Below are 22,786 nucleotides of genomic sequence, written 5' to 3'. Positions count from 1 at the left end.
AATAACACACAATTCCCTAAACAAGGGCTGGACTGTCCATCAGAAAGACCTGGTCATAGATAACAGGGACAGGTGTTGCTTTTGTTAGGGTTTTAAGTCCCTCCACAGGCACCGATTCTCTAGAAAAAAACACTTGCCACCATCAACACCAACTCCACACAATTGCCAGCAAAAGAAAAGCTACTTTTTAGCTGATCTCGAAAGCCTACCTGTTTCTAAGTCACAGACATAAACGACACCTACACACCAGGTCCTTTTGCCCACGTGGAGTACACCCATTCACCACACCACTGACTCAGAAAACTCTGAGCCAAGCATTGCTGCTTTAGGTTGAAAATAGCAGCGTTGTAAGTCTTTATTGAGCAGCTATATAAATTTATTTTTACAGTTGTGTGCTATATCAGGGCAATTTTTTTAAAAGCTAATTTGATCAATACTATCAATACGAATATTCCTACTACAGGACGCTGAAGTTTCTGATTATACACAGAGGGGAAAATAATTTTTTGGTTGGTTTAGACACTATTGAACTTGTCTACTTTGGAAAATGCATGTGCAGTATGAAGTGTTTTAAGAAAAGATTTATTCCAATACTGCTCATAATAAAGAACATTCCAGGAGAAGCTTGGGCAACTTCAAGAGAAGCAAAACTCAAGAATGAAGAATACTGTCGTACAAAATTATGGCCAAAAATACTGTATTTTTAACCAGCAAGATCATTGGGGCATTATTATACAACATTAGGTGTTTTTTTTTGCAAAACTAGTTCCCATCCCCAAACATTAGACAATACATGCATTTGAATGACATTTTAAGAACCAGTAAATATGATCTTTTTAAATACTGCAATTAAAAATGTTTTCTGACAAAACTCCCTAAACACATAGGTCTAGTAAGGGTTTCCAATGTGATGACAGGTGAGGAATCCAGCAAGAAGTGGCATTTAGAGTTTTTTGAGGAAAAGAAATCCAACAACATGCTTCCAGTAAAGTAACCTGAACAAAATTACAGTCATTTTCTAGCTTTCTTCCTAAACTTAAAAATATTCTATTGCTTATCTTCCTCTGTTATTTTTTTCTGTCCACCACAGCTTATATGAAAATCAGAATTCCTTTATCCATGTAAGATCCAATTTTATCCAAGAGGTGTTTTAATCACATGTAAATGTCATTTATTATTGGGTTGGAATTATGTGGGGAAATGGAAGTACATGACAGATAAGGGAGGTAAGAAGGAAATTAATATCTGAGCACCTACTATGTGCTGAGTGTGTATGCATACTTTGAACAGATGATTCTAGAGGCAAGAGTGTTACTGAAAGGGCATTGGTAGTTGGAAAGAAGGCAGGACGTGGTTTTTTATTCTGTGAGAAAAACAAATGACAAGTTGAGAGTCTGCACTAAGTGGCTGTTAAACAGCAAAGTGTCTGGCTCCAAAAATCTCTAGCTAATCACATACAACTAGGCCATTTCTTTTCCTAATTTGATGGAACCAATGAAATCCCAAAGACATAGTTACCAGGACAGATCTATTAACGCTACATATGCTGGAAATATGTGGAGAAAGATAAACATACAGTATTACTTGTTTTAATTTTGTGTGTGTTTCTAACCAAAGATATATCTTTGGAAGAAAATGTTACCGTATACCAAGCACACCTTATTTGTATCAACTGAGATGTTGTCATCTTACCAATTAAGTGGTTTTAAACCCTTAGTTAATTTTAAGAAGAGCAGCAATATACATTACAATATTTGGGTACACTTTATTTTTATATGGGTTAACATTCTGCTATATTTCATTTCATTCGTCCTTTTTTGAGAAACTGAAAACAGAAAAATTGAAGGTAATTTGAAGGTTATTTCCAACCAATATCTGAGTCTTGCAGTATTTCATTATGCAGCCCTTTCTTCCCATTATTTTTTATTTTTTTGCAAATAAGTCATTTTGACCCAAATCCAGCATAAATAGCATTTCACCGATTCCTAACTTAAGACAACTAAAATTTACAGTCATGTGGCAGTATAAATTTTAAGATTACAGTTCGTACACCTTGACAATCAAGATAGTCTGAAGTACAAAAAGTAAATTGTCCTTTAGCTGAATTACCTTTTAAAATATTAGACCTGCTAGTTAATCTACAAAAAAATACAAGTTTCAGGTGTTCTTCAAATACCTTTTGTAGATGTCATTTGTTAGTAAACAACATATGCAGGTTCCTAAAAGGCCCCCCTCCCCCAGTCTATTCATGACATTCAACAGAGCTCTTTATATGGGAATGTTAAAAACAAAACAAAACACTTTGAGGGGATGTATTTACTTTTGAATGGGCGGGTTATTTCCCTTTGTTTCAGATATGAGGCACAAACTTCTAAATTTAAGCTCTGTAAGGCATAGTACAAACCTCCAATTTACAAATAAGGAATTCTCTGTGGGTTGGAACTGCCGTGTCACGCAAAAAAGGGAAAAATCATCTGTAAACTGGTACACTGCAATGTGTTAAGTGAGTCATGAAATGGCTGCTTGCCTTGGTATGCTGAAGAAAGGTTTTTTGGGTTTTTGTTTCTGAATAAGACATGCCCAAGTCATAAAACCTGCCACAGGCCTCCGTCACCTACAGCCTCAACAGGAGTCCAGTGGCACACGCCGATAACGCTTGCAATCAGAATATAATATAAAGCATGAGTAAACTTTGCTTTTATACAAAACTGAAAAGAATCCCTTCCCACCCCTAGCCCCTTCAATAAAACCCCAAACAAAGAAATGAAAAAGAAAATCCTTTAGCTTCGACTGACTAGTGTGGCTACAATTAGGTTTCCAGGCATCACTGCAGGTAGGGTGATCAATTTTTTCCTTTCTCGAGAGAAGGGATCTTGTCATGCACCCTAGGAGGAACAGTGAGGCCACAGACCTCTGCATAGCAATTCCATCCCAATTTCCTAAAGACACACAGAACAGTCTTTCCCTGTGCTGCTCAGCTTCCTCTGAGCTTTGAGATCAGGTTTAATCGGCTACAATCTACTATAGCTCTATTAAATAGAATATCTTGATTCCCTACAACTGTAACACTTATGATCTTGTGATGAGGTTTTCTCTATACACACTGTAGGCCTTCAAATGTTGTTTACATTTGTTTTGTTTTTTTTTTTCTCTTTTTTATTTTTTTTGCTGCACCAAATTTAAGATCGCCCTTTCAGGCAAGCAGTGGTCTCTAGCTGTTAAAACATTTCCTTAGTGGATCACAATAGCTTCTAAAGCTGCCTTTCTAATAAAGGCCACCAGAGAGGTAATACTAAACTGTGCATTTGCCAAATAAGAATAGGAATTGTATAAAAGCTCATATTCCAATCCTAGGTAAATGGCAAAAGTTCTACAAAGTTGTTTTCCATGTTTGTATAAAAGCTCCAACTGATTTAATGTATTTTGCTATGAAATTACCTTTGGGTCTTATAATCAGTATACCTCTACTCAGGAATGTGCAAATGATTTTATACAGCACGATGCTAGTACCGCTCTGTACGAGAGTAAGGTTTTTTTTTCTTCTTCTTTTCTAAATGGAAAAAAAAATATCCCTAGTCAGAAATAAACTGACAAATTTACATTCTCCTCTCTTAAAAAAGTAAATAAAATAACATTATTCAAAATGTGAATTAGCTATAAGACATACAATTACATAGATACATATCAATACAGCACATTCAATCTGCCAAAACAATTAATGATCACAAAGCCAGTATGGATGCTGCAATATCAAGAGAGAGATGTATGTACAACGATTAGAGCATTCATAATTGCACTATACTTACAGGCAGTCTGTTTCTTGATTAAATTACAGGTGCTTTCTGAGCAAGGAAAAAAAAAGTAACCTGTGTTGGTTGAGGCTGGGAGAGTGCAGAATGAGAACACTGCATTACCATTTAGTAATAACCCTGGTCCTCATCTAATAAGCCAACAATTTTCTCCCTCCCCTTTGCTGTTTCAAGAGAGTGATTTACATGGAAGTTTAGACTTGTGCCAAATAGCATTATAGTTCAAATGAGACCCGTGTCATGGCCTCATTCTAACTTCCCAGCAGGTTTAAAACAATCAGGATTTATTTTCTTAAATCCTATTTCAACTCACACTGCTTGACAGGAGAGCTCATCAATGCACGTGCTGTATTTTTTGCGTTTGTTGGAAACGGCACACAGAGAACTCCAGATCTCTCTCCAAGCAGGTTCAGTTACATAAATACGTGTTCTACAGAACAGTGAGAGGCTACTTTTGAGTTTAGTCCACAAATCTTCCTTAAGTTCTACTTAACCAGTCACCAGTTTAAAAAGATCCAAAGGTGGTAAATGAGCAGTAGCTTCAGATTTTGCAAATTAAAGGTGTCAGAATAATACTATCAATCAGTGTTCTTGGCAGACCTACTCAACCTTAAAGAACATAAAGAGTACAACTGGCTTCAAATGAAGAGACACAAGCAAATGTCACGTTGCATCACAGAGGACACTTTTCCACATTGCCGATTTGGACACTCGACATGGAACGTGGAGACTCAACAGTAAGGACTAAAAAAGAATGGACCATGAGAATCAAATGTACAGTTACCAATTGTTTGGCAATTGGTGTTTCAGGTTCATTCTCAGCCAATCATTTTAGGCTTCACAGTCTTATTCTCTTGCATTTTAAGATACTGGCTTTTATCATTTAAGTTCTTAGTCTGTTTTACAAAAAGCCAGCTTTGGCAACACAGACCTATAATAAAAATCATCTAAAAACTGTGGCCCAAACACTCAGAAAAAAAAAAGGAGGAAAAATCCTAACGGGGGGGGGGGGGGGGGAATTAAGAGCAACCTATGAAAAGGCCCTGGGTAGCAGCCACTGGGGTAATGTAGTGTCTGTTGGCATTTTTTTTTTCTTTTTTTTGGCATCTGCGATTTAAAGAAGAGAGGGTGAAAAAATAAAAAGCAAGGAAGGGAGGAAGGATGATGGCACATGGCATTTCAAAAGAAAGAACTCCTTCTGCGCGTCTCTGCCCTCGCCTCACTGACGTCTGCACATCTCTCTGAGCAGCCACGCTATGGCTGAAGGCAGAAATCCAAAAGGAATGACACTTAACTGTTAGACAGGCATCCAGGCCAAAGTGAGGCAAGACAATATACTTATATAAAAACCTCTATATGTGTATCCAGAACAATACATTTAAAACCATAGTATTAATACTTATAACCCTTCAGCAAAAACTACAAACTGTTCAACTAAGCTGATGTTGATGGCTTAAATCGAATGATGTTATCCTGAACTGTTTCATTCAAGAGAAAAACCTGACCAAGGATGGAACTAGGATAAAGGCCATTGTAACCCGGGAAAACTCAGGAGGGAGGTATGGGTTAGGAAATAGGAAATCAGCTTCATTTTGTTCAATAGGAGAAAGGGGGCGGGCAGGAGAGGAAAGAGGGGGGGAGAGGGGGAGAGAGGGGGACAGAGAGGGACAGAGAGGGAGAGAGGGAAACAACGAATCAGCTCTTATCTTTGTGAGTGCATGACTGAGAATTTAAAATACATTGAGTCACGAGGTTTTGCCTAAAAAAAAGATAGAGAGGAAATGTGCTGGGACTGTACTTCAGCATTCTGTTTTTCCTCTGAATAGTTAAATAAAATCATAATATTTACTATAAACTCTGTGGACACGCTCACACAGAGTCCAGGACGGCAATAAATTAGTATTATGCAAATTGCTTTCCACAGAAATACAGTCCCTCTTGTACAGCTTCGAGAGCCCACCAAGGAAGGGAAGGGCGGTGTCGAGGAGGCACAATTAGACCAGATTGTACTCCTTCAGGTTCAACTGGAGGATGGTGTCCTTGACGGCAGCAAAGACAAAGCGGATGTTCTCGGTGTCTGTGGCGCACGTGAAGTGGGAGTAGATGATTTTGTCACTGTCTGGGTTCAGGTCCACGAACATCTTCAGGATGAATTCTCGAGCTGCCTGGGCATCTCTCTGGGGTCCTGTTGGCCAAGGGAGGGGAGAGACAGCTTGTTAGTTGATGCGTTAATGCGCTTGCTCAATAAAATTTTATTGGGTCATACGCATGAAGATGACGTCTGTACTGCTCCTTTTTAAAAAATAAGGTGCCTGCATTTTTTTTCCAATTCCAGTTGACATATTTTGCTAGTTTCAGGTGTACAACATAGTGATTAGATATTTATGTAACTTATGAAATGATCACCCCGAAAAGTTCAGTGTGCATCTGAAACCATTCATAATTATCACAATATTACTGACTATATTCCCAGTGCTGTACTTGAACATCATTGTGACTATTTCATAACTGGAAACTTGTACTTCTTAATCTCTTCACCCTTTTCACTCATCCTCCAACCCCCCTCCCATCTGGCAACCATCGCTTATTTTCTGTATCTATGCGTTTGTTTCGTTTTTTAGATTCCATATATAAGCAAAATCATATGGTATTGCCTTTCTCTGTCAGGTTTATTTCACTTAGCATAATACCCTCTAGGTCCATCCATGTTGTTGCTAATGTCAAGATTTCATTATTTTTTTATGGCTGAGTAATATTCCACTTTATATATGTACCACATCTTTATCCATTCGTCTATTGATGAACACTTAGGTTGCATCCATATGTTAGCTATTGTAAATAATGCTGCAGGAACAGAGGGGCGAATATATCTTTTTGAATTACTGTCTTAAATGTCTTTGGTCAAACATTTAATTAACTCACCCCCAATGCCTTGCAGGGCCAGACCAAATGATTTCAAGGGCTCTGTGGCCCTTGGGCTGGACATTCCCCACCCCTGCTCTGAAGAATATCAGAACTAGACTCAAGTTCATTAAAGAGCCCTTGGAGTGTGTTATGTTTTTAAGATAAATTATGTTATTTGAAAAAAACATAAACTACAAAGAAAGCATTATAGCAGAAACACAATTCCACAATCCCTGAACAATTTTGCAATTCAAGCCCATGTGGAAATGATAATTTCCCTTCCTAAAAAGAAATACAGAAATGGCATTCATTATGATTAAGACCTAGTAAGTGCAGAAATGTGGAAGTGTGAAATTTATAACACCATAAACATGTTTATTACAAAAACATCACTGCAGAGTGGGCCAAGCGTTTGTTCAGTCTTCTCTCATCTTACAAGGGCCTTGGGTCTCGTGAAATGAGAGCTGCATTTGCTTTGTGAATAACAAAGTGTCTCCATGCCACGGCCAAGTGTCCTGTGTGTGCTATGTGTGTATTGGAGGAGACAGACAGTAAATACCATCTTCAGATTTTAAGACATTCCCAATGGGCACCTGTTGGAAGGAAAATACTCATAGTGATGGGAATCTGAGGAAAATACAACAAAGAAGATATATAGAGATCAGGAAGATGTTGGAGGGAGAGGGAGAGAGGGAAAGAGGGAGAAATGAGAAATAGGCTTTATCACAGAAAAATACAACTGATGTGGCTCTGTGTGCTGCACAGAGCAGCCGGAGCCTCGGTGGGCAGGCTGTGCTGTATCTCCCCTCTGTCATCCTGAATGCAAGCACATCATGAAAGCATGCTGGCCCACAGGGGGGTGCTGTGTATGGGAGAAGGGGTCGTTTCCCGCCTGCCGATTCTCACCAAATTGAGAAAAATTAGAGGGGTGAGGCAAGCACATGCACTTGGGTGTACGCCAGAGGCCTTGTGCCCGTCTCGCTTGGGCAGATGTTGTGTTTACAGAGCATGCCAGTTGTTTGGGAGAGCAAGTGAACTATATGCGAAGTTAGTTCCTTCCACAGTTTCTCAGGGAGACTGAGGAATACAGCTTCAGGCATTTATGACTTGGTGGCAGGCTAGTGGCAGATTCAAGGGGGGAAAAGTGAGAACACTATATAGGGTAGGAAAGTTATCTGTTTTTTTGTTTGTTTGTTTGTTTTTTAAAGGAATATACAGCACAAAGGAAAATGTACTTGCAAAGGGGACCTTCAGTTCTTTAAACATGCACCGTCTCCCTTCCTTGTGTGGGATGAAAGGATGAGTGAAACACCATCCCTGATGTGTCTGTATATTCACAGAAAGCTGTGAAGCCAAATTGAATCATAGTTTTTTAAAGTAATTACCTTTTAGAAGTACAGAAACACTGAACTGATACCCTACCCAGACACCATGTTGATGAAACAATTTTAAAACTAGTCTGTTCTGCTGCCAGAACGCATGCTCTGTAACAGGTGCTTGGGGTTTGTGCTCTTCTTCGGCAGGAACCACATGTGCTCAGTGACTTATCTTTGTGATTCCCTTCAATTCTTTCTCACTTAGGAATGAAATGAGTAGCTGATAAACTTGTCCATGGCATCGTCGCCAGTAAGCAGCAGGTTGGAGCTCTGATAGGCCAAGCATGTTCTCAACTACCATTCTGTCTAGACCAGGTTTGGCAAACCTTCTCAGTAAAAGGCCAGAGTAAATATTTTAGGCATTTGATCTCTGTCATGACTACTTAATTCTGCTGTTGTAGCATGAGAATAGTCACAGACAGTGCCCAAATGAATGGGTGTGACTGTTTCAATAAAACTTTATGGGGCAGCGGCTTGACACTTTCACTGTTTTAGAATGGCTGGGTGTAGGCCTTGGCGGGGTAGCTCAGTTGGTTAGAGCGTCATCCCGATTCGCCAAGGTGGTGGGTTTGATTCCAGGTCAGGGCACATACAAGAATCAACCAATGAAGGCATGAATGGGTGGAATAACAAATCAATGTTTCTCTTTGTCTCTCTCTCATCAATAAAAAAGTAAATACAATCTAAAAAAAAAAATAGAGTGGATGGGTATGGATGCATTTTGTTATCAATTGATCAAGTATTTCTCAGAATGGGTTGGATATCCTGTCCAGTTGTTCAGGACTTTACTGTCTGGTTGGGGAGGCAAAAATCTATAAGAAGGAAGTAAATAATGCAAAGCCATATGAATACTTAAATGAGTGCTATTGATTCTAAATGCCAGAAGAAGAGCTTAAAGGAAGGGCACCATTCCTCAGGATGATGATACCTCATCAGTCCAAAGTAAATATTTCCTGAATAGTCACTATGTGTCAACCATCATACTAAAATGTCACCCATATGTTATCTATTACAGTCTACAAAATAATCCCAGGAGTTTGGTCCTAAGGCCCAGAGAAACCAAGTGACTTGATCGTGGTTCTATAAAGAGGAGTATGGATCTGAACCTGGGCGGCTGACTGCAGAGCATGGGCTCTTGACCACAAAACTGTGTTCTCTCTCCAGAGAGAGGCAGAGGCAGACTGTCACCAAATGAATGGGAGATACAGAGGGAATTATAGTGGTTGGTACACCATCAGTCAACACTGCTGGATTGTTCCCTCCCCTGATACACTTATTTCAAAACACGCAAGACGTTTTCTTTTGCTATAATTTTAAGCACTGCTAGCGAATGAAATGTTTCATGTCATTAGGAGATGGAGCAAACAAAAACCCGTCCTTCCTCAGTCATGTCACACACACTTCTGGAGGGAAAGGCAGCAGGCGGGCACTGGGATGTGTGTGTTGGTCTTGGTAGGGAAAACGTCTCCCCAGCTACTGGGCTGGCTGAAGAGTGCTGACTTACCATCATATTCCGGGAAGTAGTCAACTAGGTGGGAATACATAATTTTCTCCTCTAGAAGATCTTTCTTGTTTAAGAACAGAATAACTGAGGAGTTCTGGAACCAGGGGTATGTGATAATTGTTCTAAAGAGGGCTTTGCTTTCCTCCATTCGGTTCTGAAAGACATCATCAGAAAAACAAGGCGTGAATTACTTGATTACTCAATTTGTGAATTTGCGCTCATTTCTGAAGTCCAGCCATCTTCTGTAGGCATCTGATTTTTGTAGCCTTGGCTGAGCTGTCATCACTTTCACCAGGATTTACATGCAAATGGTTCAGGACACATCTGGCCTCTTCTCATTATGTAAACTCTCAGGTTGACAAGGAAAAGAGAATAATAATAAATCTGCTGAGATAACTCCTTCAACCTTAAGAGAAAGCAAATCAAACCCAAGAAAATCATGTTGAATCTGGCACATTGTCATAAATTTTCACCAAAAATTATTCATTCATGACCAAACACTTAAGATCTGAATTAAGAGCTAAATCCTAGGCTTCATTTTTGCGTTTCCTAAGCTGTGTTTAATTTCCTAAGCACCAGAATTAACTCTATTTTTAAACAATGAAAATAAAGTTAATTCTTTGCCCAAAGTGCATCTATATTTCTAGAATTATTACTATATACATAGTAATAATATATAGATAGATACCTCCCCTGATAAGAAAACATGGAAAAAATATTTTTGGAACATGTATTTCCCATTTATTGGAGCCCACTTTCTTCCTGTTTCACTATAATCTTCATACAGCATAACACAGATTATGTGGAGACCATGTAATTACCTGGAGATACAAATGTGATATTTCTAACCTTCAGCACTTATGAAACAGTGTTCTTACTTGAAGCTATATTATCTACCCAACCTTGGTAACATAAAATCACCCAAAAATTGTTCCTCCCACAGCCACACTCACCTCTAAATAATTCCTACCCTCGGGCCACAAAGGCAACAGAGTTGGGGAATCCTCCTTTCCCTGAGGATATAAAAGCCATGGTGCATGGGCATGCTTCTTCCTAGACATACAGATGACACTTTCCAACCTCAATTTAGTTCTATGTGCTATGACTGAGTTTCAGGCAAGGCCTGCCTGGGATTGAGCCCACCTCTACTGCTAACAGGAGGCTCAGTGGTTTACGCAAGAACATCCTATTCCCCAACACCCTGGTTGGCTCCGAACCTGGTCAATCTAGGCCTAAGTCATTCACAACACCTTTCCTGGTTTATAATTTTCAGTTCAGCTAAATAGCTTAATTGATTCGATCAACCCAGGAATTTTGCTGGGGACTCTGGGACAGAGAAACTTGCTTTCATGAAGAATGTGGAAGAGGAGCGTCAGGAGCTTCTAGCAGCCACCTTTAAATAGGAAAAGAAACCAGGACCTGTTCACCTGGTTTTAACTGCTTAGTCAAATCATGCCTGTCAAGATGGCAAGGTGGGTCAACTCTGTGCTTATCTCTTCCCAAGACCACATCAAATTACAACTAAATTATAGAAAAACCATCATGGAGAACCACATAAAGACTAGCTGATGAGAATTCCTATAACTAAGGATATAAAGACAAAGCCACGTTGTGACTGGTAGGGGGGGTGGCGATGTGGAACAGGAGGTCCCACACTCACAGTGTGGCAATTAGAATCGGGAGGGAAATCTGGCTGTGGAGCCCCCCCCCCCCCCCCGCCCCAGGAGTGAAGGGTCACAGCCCTACACCTGGCTCCCAGCACTGAGAAGAGCTGTCCCTATAAATCTGGCTGTGAAAACCAATGGGGATTACAACCGTGAAAGACGAAGGGCTGTGGGAGACTGGGTCAATCTTGAAGAACCAGTGGGCAGGCTCACTCCCTCACAAATTCCCTCTAAGCTTCATTGCTGGAGTAGCTGCTCGAAAAGCACCAGAAACAAATGGGGAGAAACTAAACTGACTAACTTCAGGGCAAGGGATGGAGGGGCAGGGGTCACAGTAACTCACTCCAGGGATGGAAGCACTGGAAAGCACCATGTTCCTTTTGTAAGCCCTCCTCCCATCTAGCTAGCATGGCACAGGGGGATGCTAAATCTGTGCTCTCCATTAACCTGGCTGAAACCGTTCATCCCTCCCTGGTGATTCCTTGAGACCACCACCCCATCCAGCATGTTTGTCCAGCCTGAGACTCTTCCAGTGGTTCCTCCATATAAGCAATCTTTGTGCTGCAGTCTTTCCCAAAATGTCTCAAAGGTCACAAACCCCAAACAAGCAGTGGCCAGCCTCAGCATACCTTTTACTGAATGGCTTCCAGACCAGTATAAGTGGCAACCAGTCTCAACTTATATTGTAATTCCCATCAGGTGGCCCCAAGCCTGGCCTAAGCAGTCTTGGCCGAGATGTAGCTTCAATTAAGTGGCCAAAAATCCAGTACAAGTGGCGCCAGTCTTAGTTCACAGCTTAGCCTCTCCAAGCATAGCACAAGCAGCAATCAACTGCAGATCACTTTGTAGCTCCTACCAAGAATAGCAGTGGCTGAGCTTTCCCTGCACCAGAGGCCCTCCCAAGAGGTTCAAGAATCAACATACCCAGGGGCTGGCTTTAGACCACACCAGAGACCACTCAACAGCTCCACAAACACACACCTGAAGGGCACACTCAGCTGGTACCAGAGCCTCACAAAGGTGACTCTCACTCCCTGGAGTCAACCCTCCCACAACAGCTTGTCCAATGTAGCCATGGCCAGTGTTCATAGCCAGTCATTCTAAGGGTCAAATCCACCCATGGATATGCAATTGACCCTTAACTAAAACAGGAAGTCACACAACCCACACAAGAAACCCCCCTGTAGTACCTGGCTCAGGAGACCAAAGAGATTGAGCTAGAGGGCCCCATAGGACACCTTCTATATAAGGCCACTCTGTGAAGGCTTGAGAGGTACAGAAGATTTACCGAATGCATAGAAACAAACATAGGAAGTTAACCAAAATGAGGAGGCAAAGGAACATGACCAAAATGAAAGAACAGGACTAAACTCCAGAAAAAAAACACACAAAAAAAACCCCTAAATGAAATGAAGATAAGCAGTCTGTTTTACAGAGTTTGAAACAGTGGTTATAAGGATGCTCCATGAAGTTAGGGAAAGAATAGATGAACACAGTAAGAACTTCAACAAAGGCAGAAAACATTAAAAAGGTGATAGAACACATGAAAAATAACCAGTCAGAAATTAAGAATACACTAGAGGCAATCAACAGCAGATTAGATGAAGCAGAGGATCAAATCAGCAATCTAGAAGACAAGGCAGTGGAAAACACCCAATTGGAACATAAAAAAAAAGAATTAAAAAAAATAAGGACAGTTCAAGAAATCTCTGGGACAAGCGTACCAACATTTGCATCACAGAGAGAACAAGGTATTGAAATCCTACTTGAAGAAATAATGACTGAAAACTTCCCTAACCTGGCAAAGAAAATAGACATACAAGTCCAGGAAGCACAGAGAATCCCAAACAAGATGAACTCAAATAGGCCCACAACAAGACACATCATAATTAAATGCCAAAGATTAAAGAAATGAAAGAATCTTAAAAATAGCAAGGGAAAAAAAGCAGTTGTGTACAAGGAAGCTCACGTAAGGCTGCCAGCACTGAGAAGAGCTGTCCCTATAAATCTGGCTGTGAAAACCAATGGGGATTACAACCTGCAAAGGACAGAAACTTTGCAGGTCAGAAGGGAATGGCACAAAATGTTCAGTGATGAAAGGCAAAGACCTACAACCAAGATTACTCCACCTAGCAAGGCTATCATTTAGAATCAAAGGGGAGATAAAGCTTCCCAGACAAGAAAAAGGTAAAGTAGTTTATCAACACTAAACCAGTATTACAAGAATGTTAAAGGAACTTCTCTTGGAAGAAAATAAAAATATGAATAAGAAAATATAAAGAAAAAATTCTCACTAATAAAAGCAAACAGTAAAAGCAGTGGATCAACCAACTATAAAACACATAATTAAAATTCTAAAAGTCAGACAGAGAGAATCTTAAAATCAGCAAGGAAAGAACAGTTAGTTATATACATGGGAGCTCCCATAAGACTATCAGCTGATTTCTCAACAGAAATTCTGCAGGCCAAGGGGCAGAGAAGAGGAATGCAAATTAAAACTATAATGAGATCACATCTGTCAGATCGGCTGTCTATAATAATAAAAGTGTAATATGCTAATTAGACCGGATGTCCTTCAGGACCAAGCCGCTGCGGGCTGGGGCCAAGGCCAAGGCTGAGGCGAAGGCCCCCCGGCTGCCATGGTGGGCGGGAGCAGAGGCCCTCGGCCACCGCGGCAAAGGCAGAGGCGGCTGCGGTGGCGGTGGGGGCTGATCCCCTTTCACAAATTTCGTGCATTGGGCCTCTAGTCAATAAATCAACAAACAAGTTTTGGTGAGTCTATGGAGAAAAGGAAATGCTTGTGCACTGTAGGTGAAATTGGAAACGGATGCAGACACTATTGGAAACAGTAAGTAGGTTTCTCGAAAAGTTAAAAATAGAACCACCACATGACCCAGCAATTCTACTTCTGGATATTTATCCAAAGAAACCCAAAACACTTAATTCGAAAAGATATATTTGCCCCTATGTTAACTGCAGCAATATTTACAATAGTCAAAATATGGTAGCAACCCAAGTGTCCACTGATATACAAATAGATAAGGAAGATGTGGTACATATATAGCCATAAAAGGAATGAAATCTTGCCATTTAAGACAACATGGATGGACCTAGAGGGTATTATGCTCAGTGAAATAAGTAAGACACATAAAGACAAATAACATATGATTTTGCTTGTATGTAAAATGTACAAAACAAAACAAACTCATAGACACAGAGAACATATTGATGGTTGCCAGATGGGAGGGGCTTGGGGGAACGGGTGAAAAGGTGAAAGGGATTAAGAAGTACAAATTGCCAATTATAAAAATAGTCATGGGGATGTCAAGTACAGCATAGGGAATATAGTCAATAATAATGTTAACAGCTATGCATGGTACCAGATGGGTACTAGACTTATTGGGGTGATCACTGTGTAAGGTACAGTGATCTAATCACTATATTGTATAGTGACTATATTGTGATAAATGTCTAGTCACTATACTATATAACTGAAACTAAGCATATTGTATGTCAACTGTAACTGAAAAATAAACAAAAAATAAATGAACAACAACAAATCCCATGCTTAAATTTAGTTATGCCTCTAGATTTTTTAGTAAAATCAGCCAATAAGTACCTTTTAGTTTTTAAGCTGCTTTGAGCTATATTTTCTTTTTCTTTCTTTCTTTCTTTCTTTTTTTAATCCTCATCCAAGATATTTTTTCATTGATTTGTAGAGAGAGTGCAAGAGAGAGGGAAAGACAGAGAGAAATATCGATGTGAGAGAAACACATCGATTGGTTGCCTCCTGCATAAGCCCAGACTAGGCCCCGGGCCAGGGAGGAGCCTGCAACCAAAGTACATGCCCTTGACTGGAATCAAACCCAGGACCCTCCAGTCCGCAGACTGATGCTCTATCCACTGAGAAAAACCAGGTAGGGCTGAGCTGTATTTTCTGTTTCTTATTATATCAAATACTTGTAGTTGGTATACCTGGATACATCTCGCTCTCAATTGAGGGCTGATGCTGCTGACTTACAAATCATACTTGGGGAGGGAAGGTGCGGAAAGCCTGATGAGCCAGGATGACAACCTGGAAAGCAATGCTCTATCCCACTGCTGTGATAAGAGATGCCAGTCGACACATCCAGCCAAGTGTCTGAGTCCCTGCTATGAAAATCTAACCTTGCTGGCTTCCTTCATTCCTTCTTGTTTTTCCCAATTAAGGTGAGTTAAGATTCTGACATTATGCTGTATGAGTTGATTTTTCCACTTGGCAGTGAAAATTCCTTATGCTTCCCTGCCCCCAACTGAGAGTATTTACAAACTGACATGCTCCATATCAAAGCCGCTGGTCTACACCCTACATGGATTAAATGAGATTTTCACAATGCTGCACAAGGTAGTGCAACGTGCTGAGCAGGAGGCATAATCCACTTTGCTCAGTAGGACTTGCAATCAAGAAGGGAACAGCAGGTCCTAGGAGACTTTATGGCACTTGCTGTTCAGTCATTTGCCAGCACATGGGGTTTCAAGGAGGAAAACAAAATAGCAATGTATGAGACACATGTATGGCTGATGGTAAAGGTTTTAGTATCCTAACCACAGGGCCGCCTGTTAACTGGGTGGGCCTGCCTATATCTGAGGCCCAAGAAGGCTCCTGATTTCTTGTCACCCCCCCAGCTACCACATGTCATGGACTGAAAGCAAATGTCCCTCCCAATGAAGGGTGGCCTGGATGCAGGCGGGGGAGCTGCTATGGGACAGAGGGACAGAGGCTAAATGTGTCTGCCAGAAGTATGTCACTTCCTGAGATAGGCATGAGAAGAGCAAAATGGTCACAGAACTGAGGATAGGTTGTGAGCAAGTGAGTACAGTGGGCTGGCTGGGCTCCATGCAGTCACCTTGCCTGAGATAAACATGGCCGCAGAAATGTCAGTCTTACCCAGACCACACTTGCTATGGACTCAATGTGTGTGTCTCCCCAAAATTCACATGTTGGAAGTCCTAACTCCCATTGTGATGGTATTAGGACACAGAGTCATCAGGAGGTGACTGGGATTAAGTGTCCTTATAGATCTCAGAGAGCTCCCTCACCCCTTCTGCCATATGAGGACAGAGCAAGAAGACAGACAACCACATAAAACCAGGAAGCAGGCCTTTCCCAGACACCAAAATTGCCTGCACCTTGATCTTGGACTTCTCAGCCTCCAGAACTGAGAGAAATAAATATTGTTTATAACTCACCCAGTCTACAGTATTTTGATATAGCAGTCTAGTGCTGATCAGGTAACCCTCCTCCCCTGGGCTGGAACCAGCCAAGAGTAGAGCACTAAACTGGAAGCTTTCACCCTGACCTCTGGCCCATGGAGGACAGGCTATCTACTCCCTACTTTGTAACCACAAAGAACCACTCAGTGTCTTCCCTTGTCATCAGAAAAATCCCTGTTCAAGCCATCAGTGAGGGGGTCTCATATCTCTAATTGATTCTCAAGATCTCTAATTTACATAAAACATTGCTGTTTTATGCACCCCCTGCTAACACATGGTTGGCTAATGCTGGGTAAAGCCCCAAGTTCCTCATTCTGGCATTCAGAGCTGACCACAGTGACCCCAGTGCACACCTTCAATCTGAACCCCCCACAAATGCTCTGGCCTCCACATAAACAGAGTCCATGTTGTCACTGTCACACAAGTGTGATAACATTTTCCTGACCTGTAACGCTATCCTCACTCCTTCAAGGCCCAGACCAACCTGACTTCCCCAGGAAATCCTTTCCCAAACCCTTGTTGGGCTGGCTCCTTCCTCACACCCCCAGCGTACACTGTGTTATTCCTCTTTTGTCCATCATTCAGCAGACACACCTGGAGGGTTTATTAGAGGCTGGGAATGATATGTTGGAGATGGGGTCTGTGACCCAGAGGACTAAAGAAGACAGGAGTGTCAATGTGTAATTCCAGGACCATGAGATGGCCAATAGAAGAGTGGGGCCACACAGGAAGGAAAGATTTGAGTTGCATCTTGATGGATGGAGAGATTACAAGAAGGCAAGGAGAACAAAAGCAAAGCAAAGGAGACTATAAACCCACAACCCTGTAAAGAGATCTGTGAAAATTCTGCTACGCTATTTCTCTCAGACATAAAGCACTGAAGAATACCTTATGCATTACCTTACTATAGGGCACTATTATCTTAAAAGACCAAAACTAGTTGGCCTTTTTTTATGTAGTAACCTATGATAATGTATAATTTGACTCAAAATTATCATTTGTAGCTTACCCAACTTTGAATACTTTAAAAATTCTCATATATCCTTAAAAGGGATGTTAGTGACTTAGGGACTTATTCTCTCAGGTATTTGTCTCATTTACATATATCAACTGGGTGAATAAATGAAATGACTCAAAAGAAAAATAACTCCAGAGCCTTATGAAAAAAAATTGCAAGCCTGGTCTTCTGTATAAGGGTTTCCTCCCTCAGTTACTTAGGAAAAAGCTTGGTGTATTTGACTTTGTACCGCCCTCAGGATCACATTGTGCGTCCTGTCTGATGTCAACACTCTCAGAATTCAAAACACATTCGGTGCCAAGATCCTGTTGCTGGACGGAGTGGGGAGAAGGAACGGGTCAGGGCTGTGAGATGGAGACTTCAGGTTTGAAACAGAAGCTATGCCTTAAATACTCCATGTGACCTTGTGCCAAGTGACCGAACCTCAGATTCCTTTTATCCCCAGGGTTTGGGAGGACAGAATGAAAGTGCATGCAAAGCTCTTAGCTATGACCCCACACACCGGCAATAGCTTTCACCGGCAGCTACCATCAGAGATGGTAAAATGGCTACGTAAGAATCTCTTGGTTAGGCACTGTACTTACTTCAAATCTCTGGCCAAACTGTAAACCCAGAGAAATCTTTCTATTCACTGGAATTGTACAGTTAACCTATTCATGATTTCAAGCCCAGATACATGTAATTTCTGAGAAATTGGAAAATCAGGTTTCTGCCAATTTCATTCATTCAATTTTTGAATGTTTCTTCAAGTATCTTAAAAATCTCTAAAAATGTTCGATACTCTCAACCTCAGAGCAAACCAACAGAACAACAGATATAATATATAAATGGAGCAGTTAGAATGAGAAATAATTCAAGACACTCTGTAGCCATCCCACCTCTGCTATCCAATTCTGACAAAGGGATATAAATGATAAGGATACCAAATTCAGCTGGACAGATATCTTCCCTAGATGATTTACTTAGTTTTTGCAAATCTTTGCAAGTGATTATTTGAGATCAGATTTGCTTGAAGAGAGTTCCCGAAAGTTCTAATATTATAATTCCTGCCTATGAATCAATGTATTCTTCCTGTACAGGATGTTTAGAGAAGCAAAAATATAGAACATATTTGCTTATTACCTCCAGGTCTAAGGTTTCTAGGCAATGAGATGAGATCACAGAGCAGGCCCTTGCAAAGTGAGCTAGTGGAAACCAGTGTGTGGTGTAGGAGGAGTGGAGGAGGAAACCAGGAGGACAGAGAAAGAAGCTGGGGGACGGGACAAGGAGAGGTGGTCATACACCCTCACACTAAGCCTCACTGTGAGTTAGGAAACATGACAGAGGGGTAACTATCTCTGATTCGGAAGTCCACAGTCTAGAAGTTATAGAAGACAGGGCTACTTTCTTAAATATTTTCTAGTATTTTAGTTTAGTCAAGTAACCAAGTAACAATCTCTTTTCAAGACTATTTTAGAGCACAATGATCTTTCCACTGAAAATTACCCTATACTCCATATACTACTAAGTATGCTTATATGCCAGTGAGCCAAAGTCTATCCTTATATACATAAATTCCTTTTGCTCATAACACTCCTCGTGTCTTGAGTATTCACACCATTGACATTTCAATTCACTGACCTTCCTCCCATCCTTCCTGTACTCCATCCATACCCACTATTCTGTGTCATCATCTTGGGTAGTCCCACTACTGGCTCCAGAGAGTTTGCCACGTTCTTGCTCTGTGGCTGTTTAATTCTCTGGCAAACACAAAGGGGTGATATTGGTGTTAAGATAAGAATTTGGTTTGGCTATGTCCAAAGAGATCAACTCAAGGGCTTGTATGGATTGCATTTTGGGGCCCTGTCCAGCGGGGTACCACTTAACCAGACCTGGCCATGATCATATAACACACCAAAGTTCTTGTTAGTAACTCTTTTCTACCATCCAAAGACAGCAAGCATATGGCTAGAATCTCCACTGAGTAGGATCAGACAGCAGGTAAAAATGAAGAACGAAGATAGGGAAGCAGACAATGTTTGGAGCTGAAGGACTGCAGTAAGCAGATAAACTGATCTTAAGACAAGAATATTAATGAAGGAGGGACTCCTAAGGCATTTTACATTTTTAAACAATAATTGTTATGTCATTAATAGGGTTGTTTCCTTTTCAGTCTTATTTTCAGGAACAGTAGATCATGAAATTTTTCCGTCTTTGATGTATTTTTAGCTCTATGAATATCATTTGTTTTATATAAAATTTAATAATAATAACTAACATTTTTAGTGCAAATATGCACCAGATTGTCCAAAGTACTTTACTATGTAAAAAAAGTTGGCAAGCTCTTCTGTAAAGGACCATATAGTAAATATTTTAGAAGCTTTGCAGGCCACACTTTCTCTGTTGTAATTATTCAATGTTGCTGACATAGCAGGAAAGCATTTATGGACAGACAATACATAAATGAATGTTTGTGTGCCTGGGTTCCAATACAGTTATGGTATGAAATATTATTCTTATTTTGATATTTTTCAGCCACTTACAGATGTAAAAACGACTCTCACTTACGAGCTGTACAGTAACAGAAGGTATGGTGGATTTGGCCTGGGAACCATAGTCTGCTGACCCTAGGTGTGGAGACTGAGTACCAGGCGATAAAAAATTACATAACACACCTAGTATTGAATTAAGTAACTATCATAGCTATTTGAATCATTAGCAACAATTTACACACACACACACACACACACACACACACACACACACACACATATATTTTAAGAGTTTGAGTATATTTACTTATAATTATATTCAGAGAATTTATTTATAATATACTAGAGGCCCAGTGCATGAAATTCGTGCATGGAGGTGGGGGGAGGGGGTCCCTCAGCCTGGCCTGTACCCTCTCAAAATCCGGTACCCCTCAGGGGATGTCCGACTGCCACAGGGATCAGGCCTAAACCGGCAGTCGGACATCCCTCTCACAATCCAGGACTGCTGGCTCCTAACTGCTCGCCTGCCTGCCTGCCTGATCGCCCCTAACCACTCGCCTGCCTGCCTAATCGCTCCTAACTGCTCGCCTGCCTGATCACCCCTAACTGCTTGCCTGCCTGTCTGATTGCCCCTAACCACTCACCTGCCTGCCTGATCGCCCCTAACTGCTTGCCTGCCTGCCTGTTCACTCCTAACCACCTCTGCCTCGACCCCCGCCGCTGCAGCTTCATCCGGAAGGACGTCCGGAAGGTTGTTCGGCTGTCCGGTCTAATTACTCTTATTACTCTTATTACTCTAATTACTCTTATTACTCTTAAGAGCATATTACTCTTTTATTTTTATAGATGATGAAGCACATGTATGTGGAAATAAAAGCAAAAATAAAGATGCCCCCCCAATACATTTTTTTGTAATATCTTTGAGCCTTAATTTTCTCCCTATTTACCTTTTCCCATAATTCTTAGTATTGAATTTCTAAATTTATTTTCCTTTTCCCCTCCTACTTTTCCACAGCATGCAGGATAAAACATAAGAAAGAGAAATCAATGTTTTAATTCATTTGCTTAATTTTAGTGTCAGGGCAGTAAGTAGGTCTATTTACCCAGATGTTGCACATATGTAAGGAATGCCTTTCCAGATGTTTTATTACCATGCATCTGGCATTTTAAACCAAAAAAATTATTGTGAAATAATCCTGAGTTGAAGATATATCTTTCATGTTACTTTAAGTAGTTTTAAGAAAATAATTCTACAAACAGTATTTGTTAACAAGATACTACTATTAATCTGTGTGGATTTACTCTGTCCCTGCTTTTTTTCTTTACTCCTCTAAATGACTGATAATGTAAAGGGAGGGCAGGGAAAATACACATGAAAAACTCAAGCCACTTAGATTATAGGATTTTGGGGTAAACTTTTGGCAAAAATTCTGTTGTATGCATTATCTGCAGTTTTCAGTGATGTATCTGCCCCTTGTTCTATTACAAGTGGTCTTATTTGATCTTGCACACTAGAACAAAGTCCTGGCACCATTTAAAAGCAATGCTTACTGTCTGCTTATAAAAAATTAGTATCCCCATCTTGAATGACTTATTGGTAGGTACAAGAAATTCACTCAAATACTTGTGGGCTGATTCGAATGATCCCTCCTTGGAAAACTATAACGTGCTGACATATGCTTTGGACTAACAAGCTTTGAGAAACAATGGGCTTCCCCCTGCCTTTTTTAAAACCCAGCATTCTGTATAATATGTACATGACAGTAATTAATACACAAAGTGCAAGGGTATTACAAAATTTATAAAGACACTAAGTATTATTTTTTTCAACAAAAAAGTATTAACAACCCCCCAATGAAAAAATGAGAACCAGGTGTAGAGCACTAAGATGAAAAGTTTCACTATTTTGCCCTAGAGAAGAGTTTATTCCTTCTCTTTGTTCTTTATTCTGATAAAAATTTGCTTTTTAAATATTTTAAATAAAATGTTTTTCTTATAAAATACTTGTAATATAACCTTATTGTTGGGCAGTCAGACAAAAAATGTTTAAAGTATCAATGTTCCACTCGGTACAGAAAATAGTAGTCTGGGTGTTATGCAGGAAGTAAAAGATCTCTTCCTGAAGCTAATAACCAAGTGAGATTGGAGATAAGTCCAATACAAACAAACACCTGAAAGACAAGCAACAGAAATATGAAAATCACACAAAATCAGCTTCCTTTATAGTGAAACAAAGGAGGTGGGGTGTGTGTGTATCATGAAGAAAGCAGACAACTTGGAAAGACCTGAGGGAAAACCTGGAAAGATCACACATGAGCTGAGTAATTAGACTTGATCAGGAGGTTAAGCAGGAGAGAGCACATTGCCTTGAAAGAGTAAATCCAATTTAAAACCTTGGAGGTGAAGTAACTCTTCAGGTATCCAGACAATAGAAATGTGTTGAAAAATTTATGAACTCACAAATACAAATGTGCTGAAGACTAGAGTATTTGAATAAAGATAAAAGGAGAAGTGATCAGAACTAATTCTGTTAAAATGGAACAAATGAGGGAAATGGACATGGCAGATCTCAAAACTGACAAGGGCAGCAAGAATTGAACTCTTGAGGACAGATGATGTATATTGTAAACCGGCTAACATTCAGTTGATGGCAGAGGTCGACTCTGGCTGATGGTCGTTTCGGATTGATTGGTAGCTGTGCCATACTTGTTAAATATTTAGTACATTTCTAAGGTTTTGTAAATTTATAAACTGTTAAAGTTTCACTCAACTTTAAGAAGAGCATGT

At 40.4% G+C, this 22,786-nt stretch overlaps 1 protein-coding gene across 1 annotated transcript in view; it reads right to left on the bottom strand.

Annotated features, from left to right (window-relative positions):
- Positions 1-563: 563 nt before the first annotated feature.
- The window catches only part of LOC307110799 (guanine nucleotide-binding protein G(q) subunit alpha), a 266,990-nt gene continuing 244,767 nt past the window's right edge, over positions 564-22,786 (bottom strand). The window contains exons 6-7 of the mRNA XM_079790176.1: positions 9,594-9,747; positions 564-5,994 (exon numbers count right to left, since the gene is read on the bottom strand). Coding sequence (XP_079646302.1) covers positions 5,804-5,994; positions 9,594-9,747 — 345 coding nt within the window. The 3' untranslated portion in view covers positions 564-5,803. The remainder of the gene's footprint in view (positions 5,995-9,593; positions 9,748-22,786) is intronic.

This window comes from Cnephaeus nilssonii (genome assembly GCF_951640355.1).
Source record: "Cnephaeus nilssonii genome assembly, chromosome: 14".
Lineage (NCBI taxonomy): Eukaryota > Metazoa > Chordata > Mammalia > Chiroptera > Vespertilionidae > Cnephaeus > Cnephaeus nilssonii.
The sequence above is the reverse complement of the archived record's forward strand: the minus strand, read 5'-3'. Positions and strand labels throughout refer to the sequence as shown.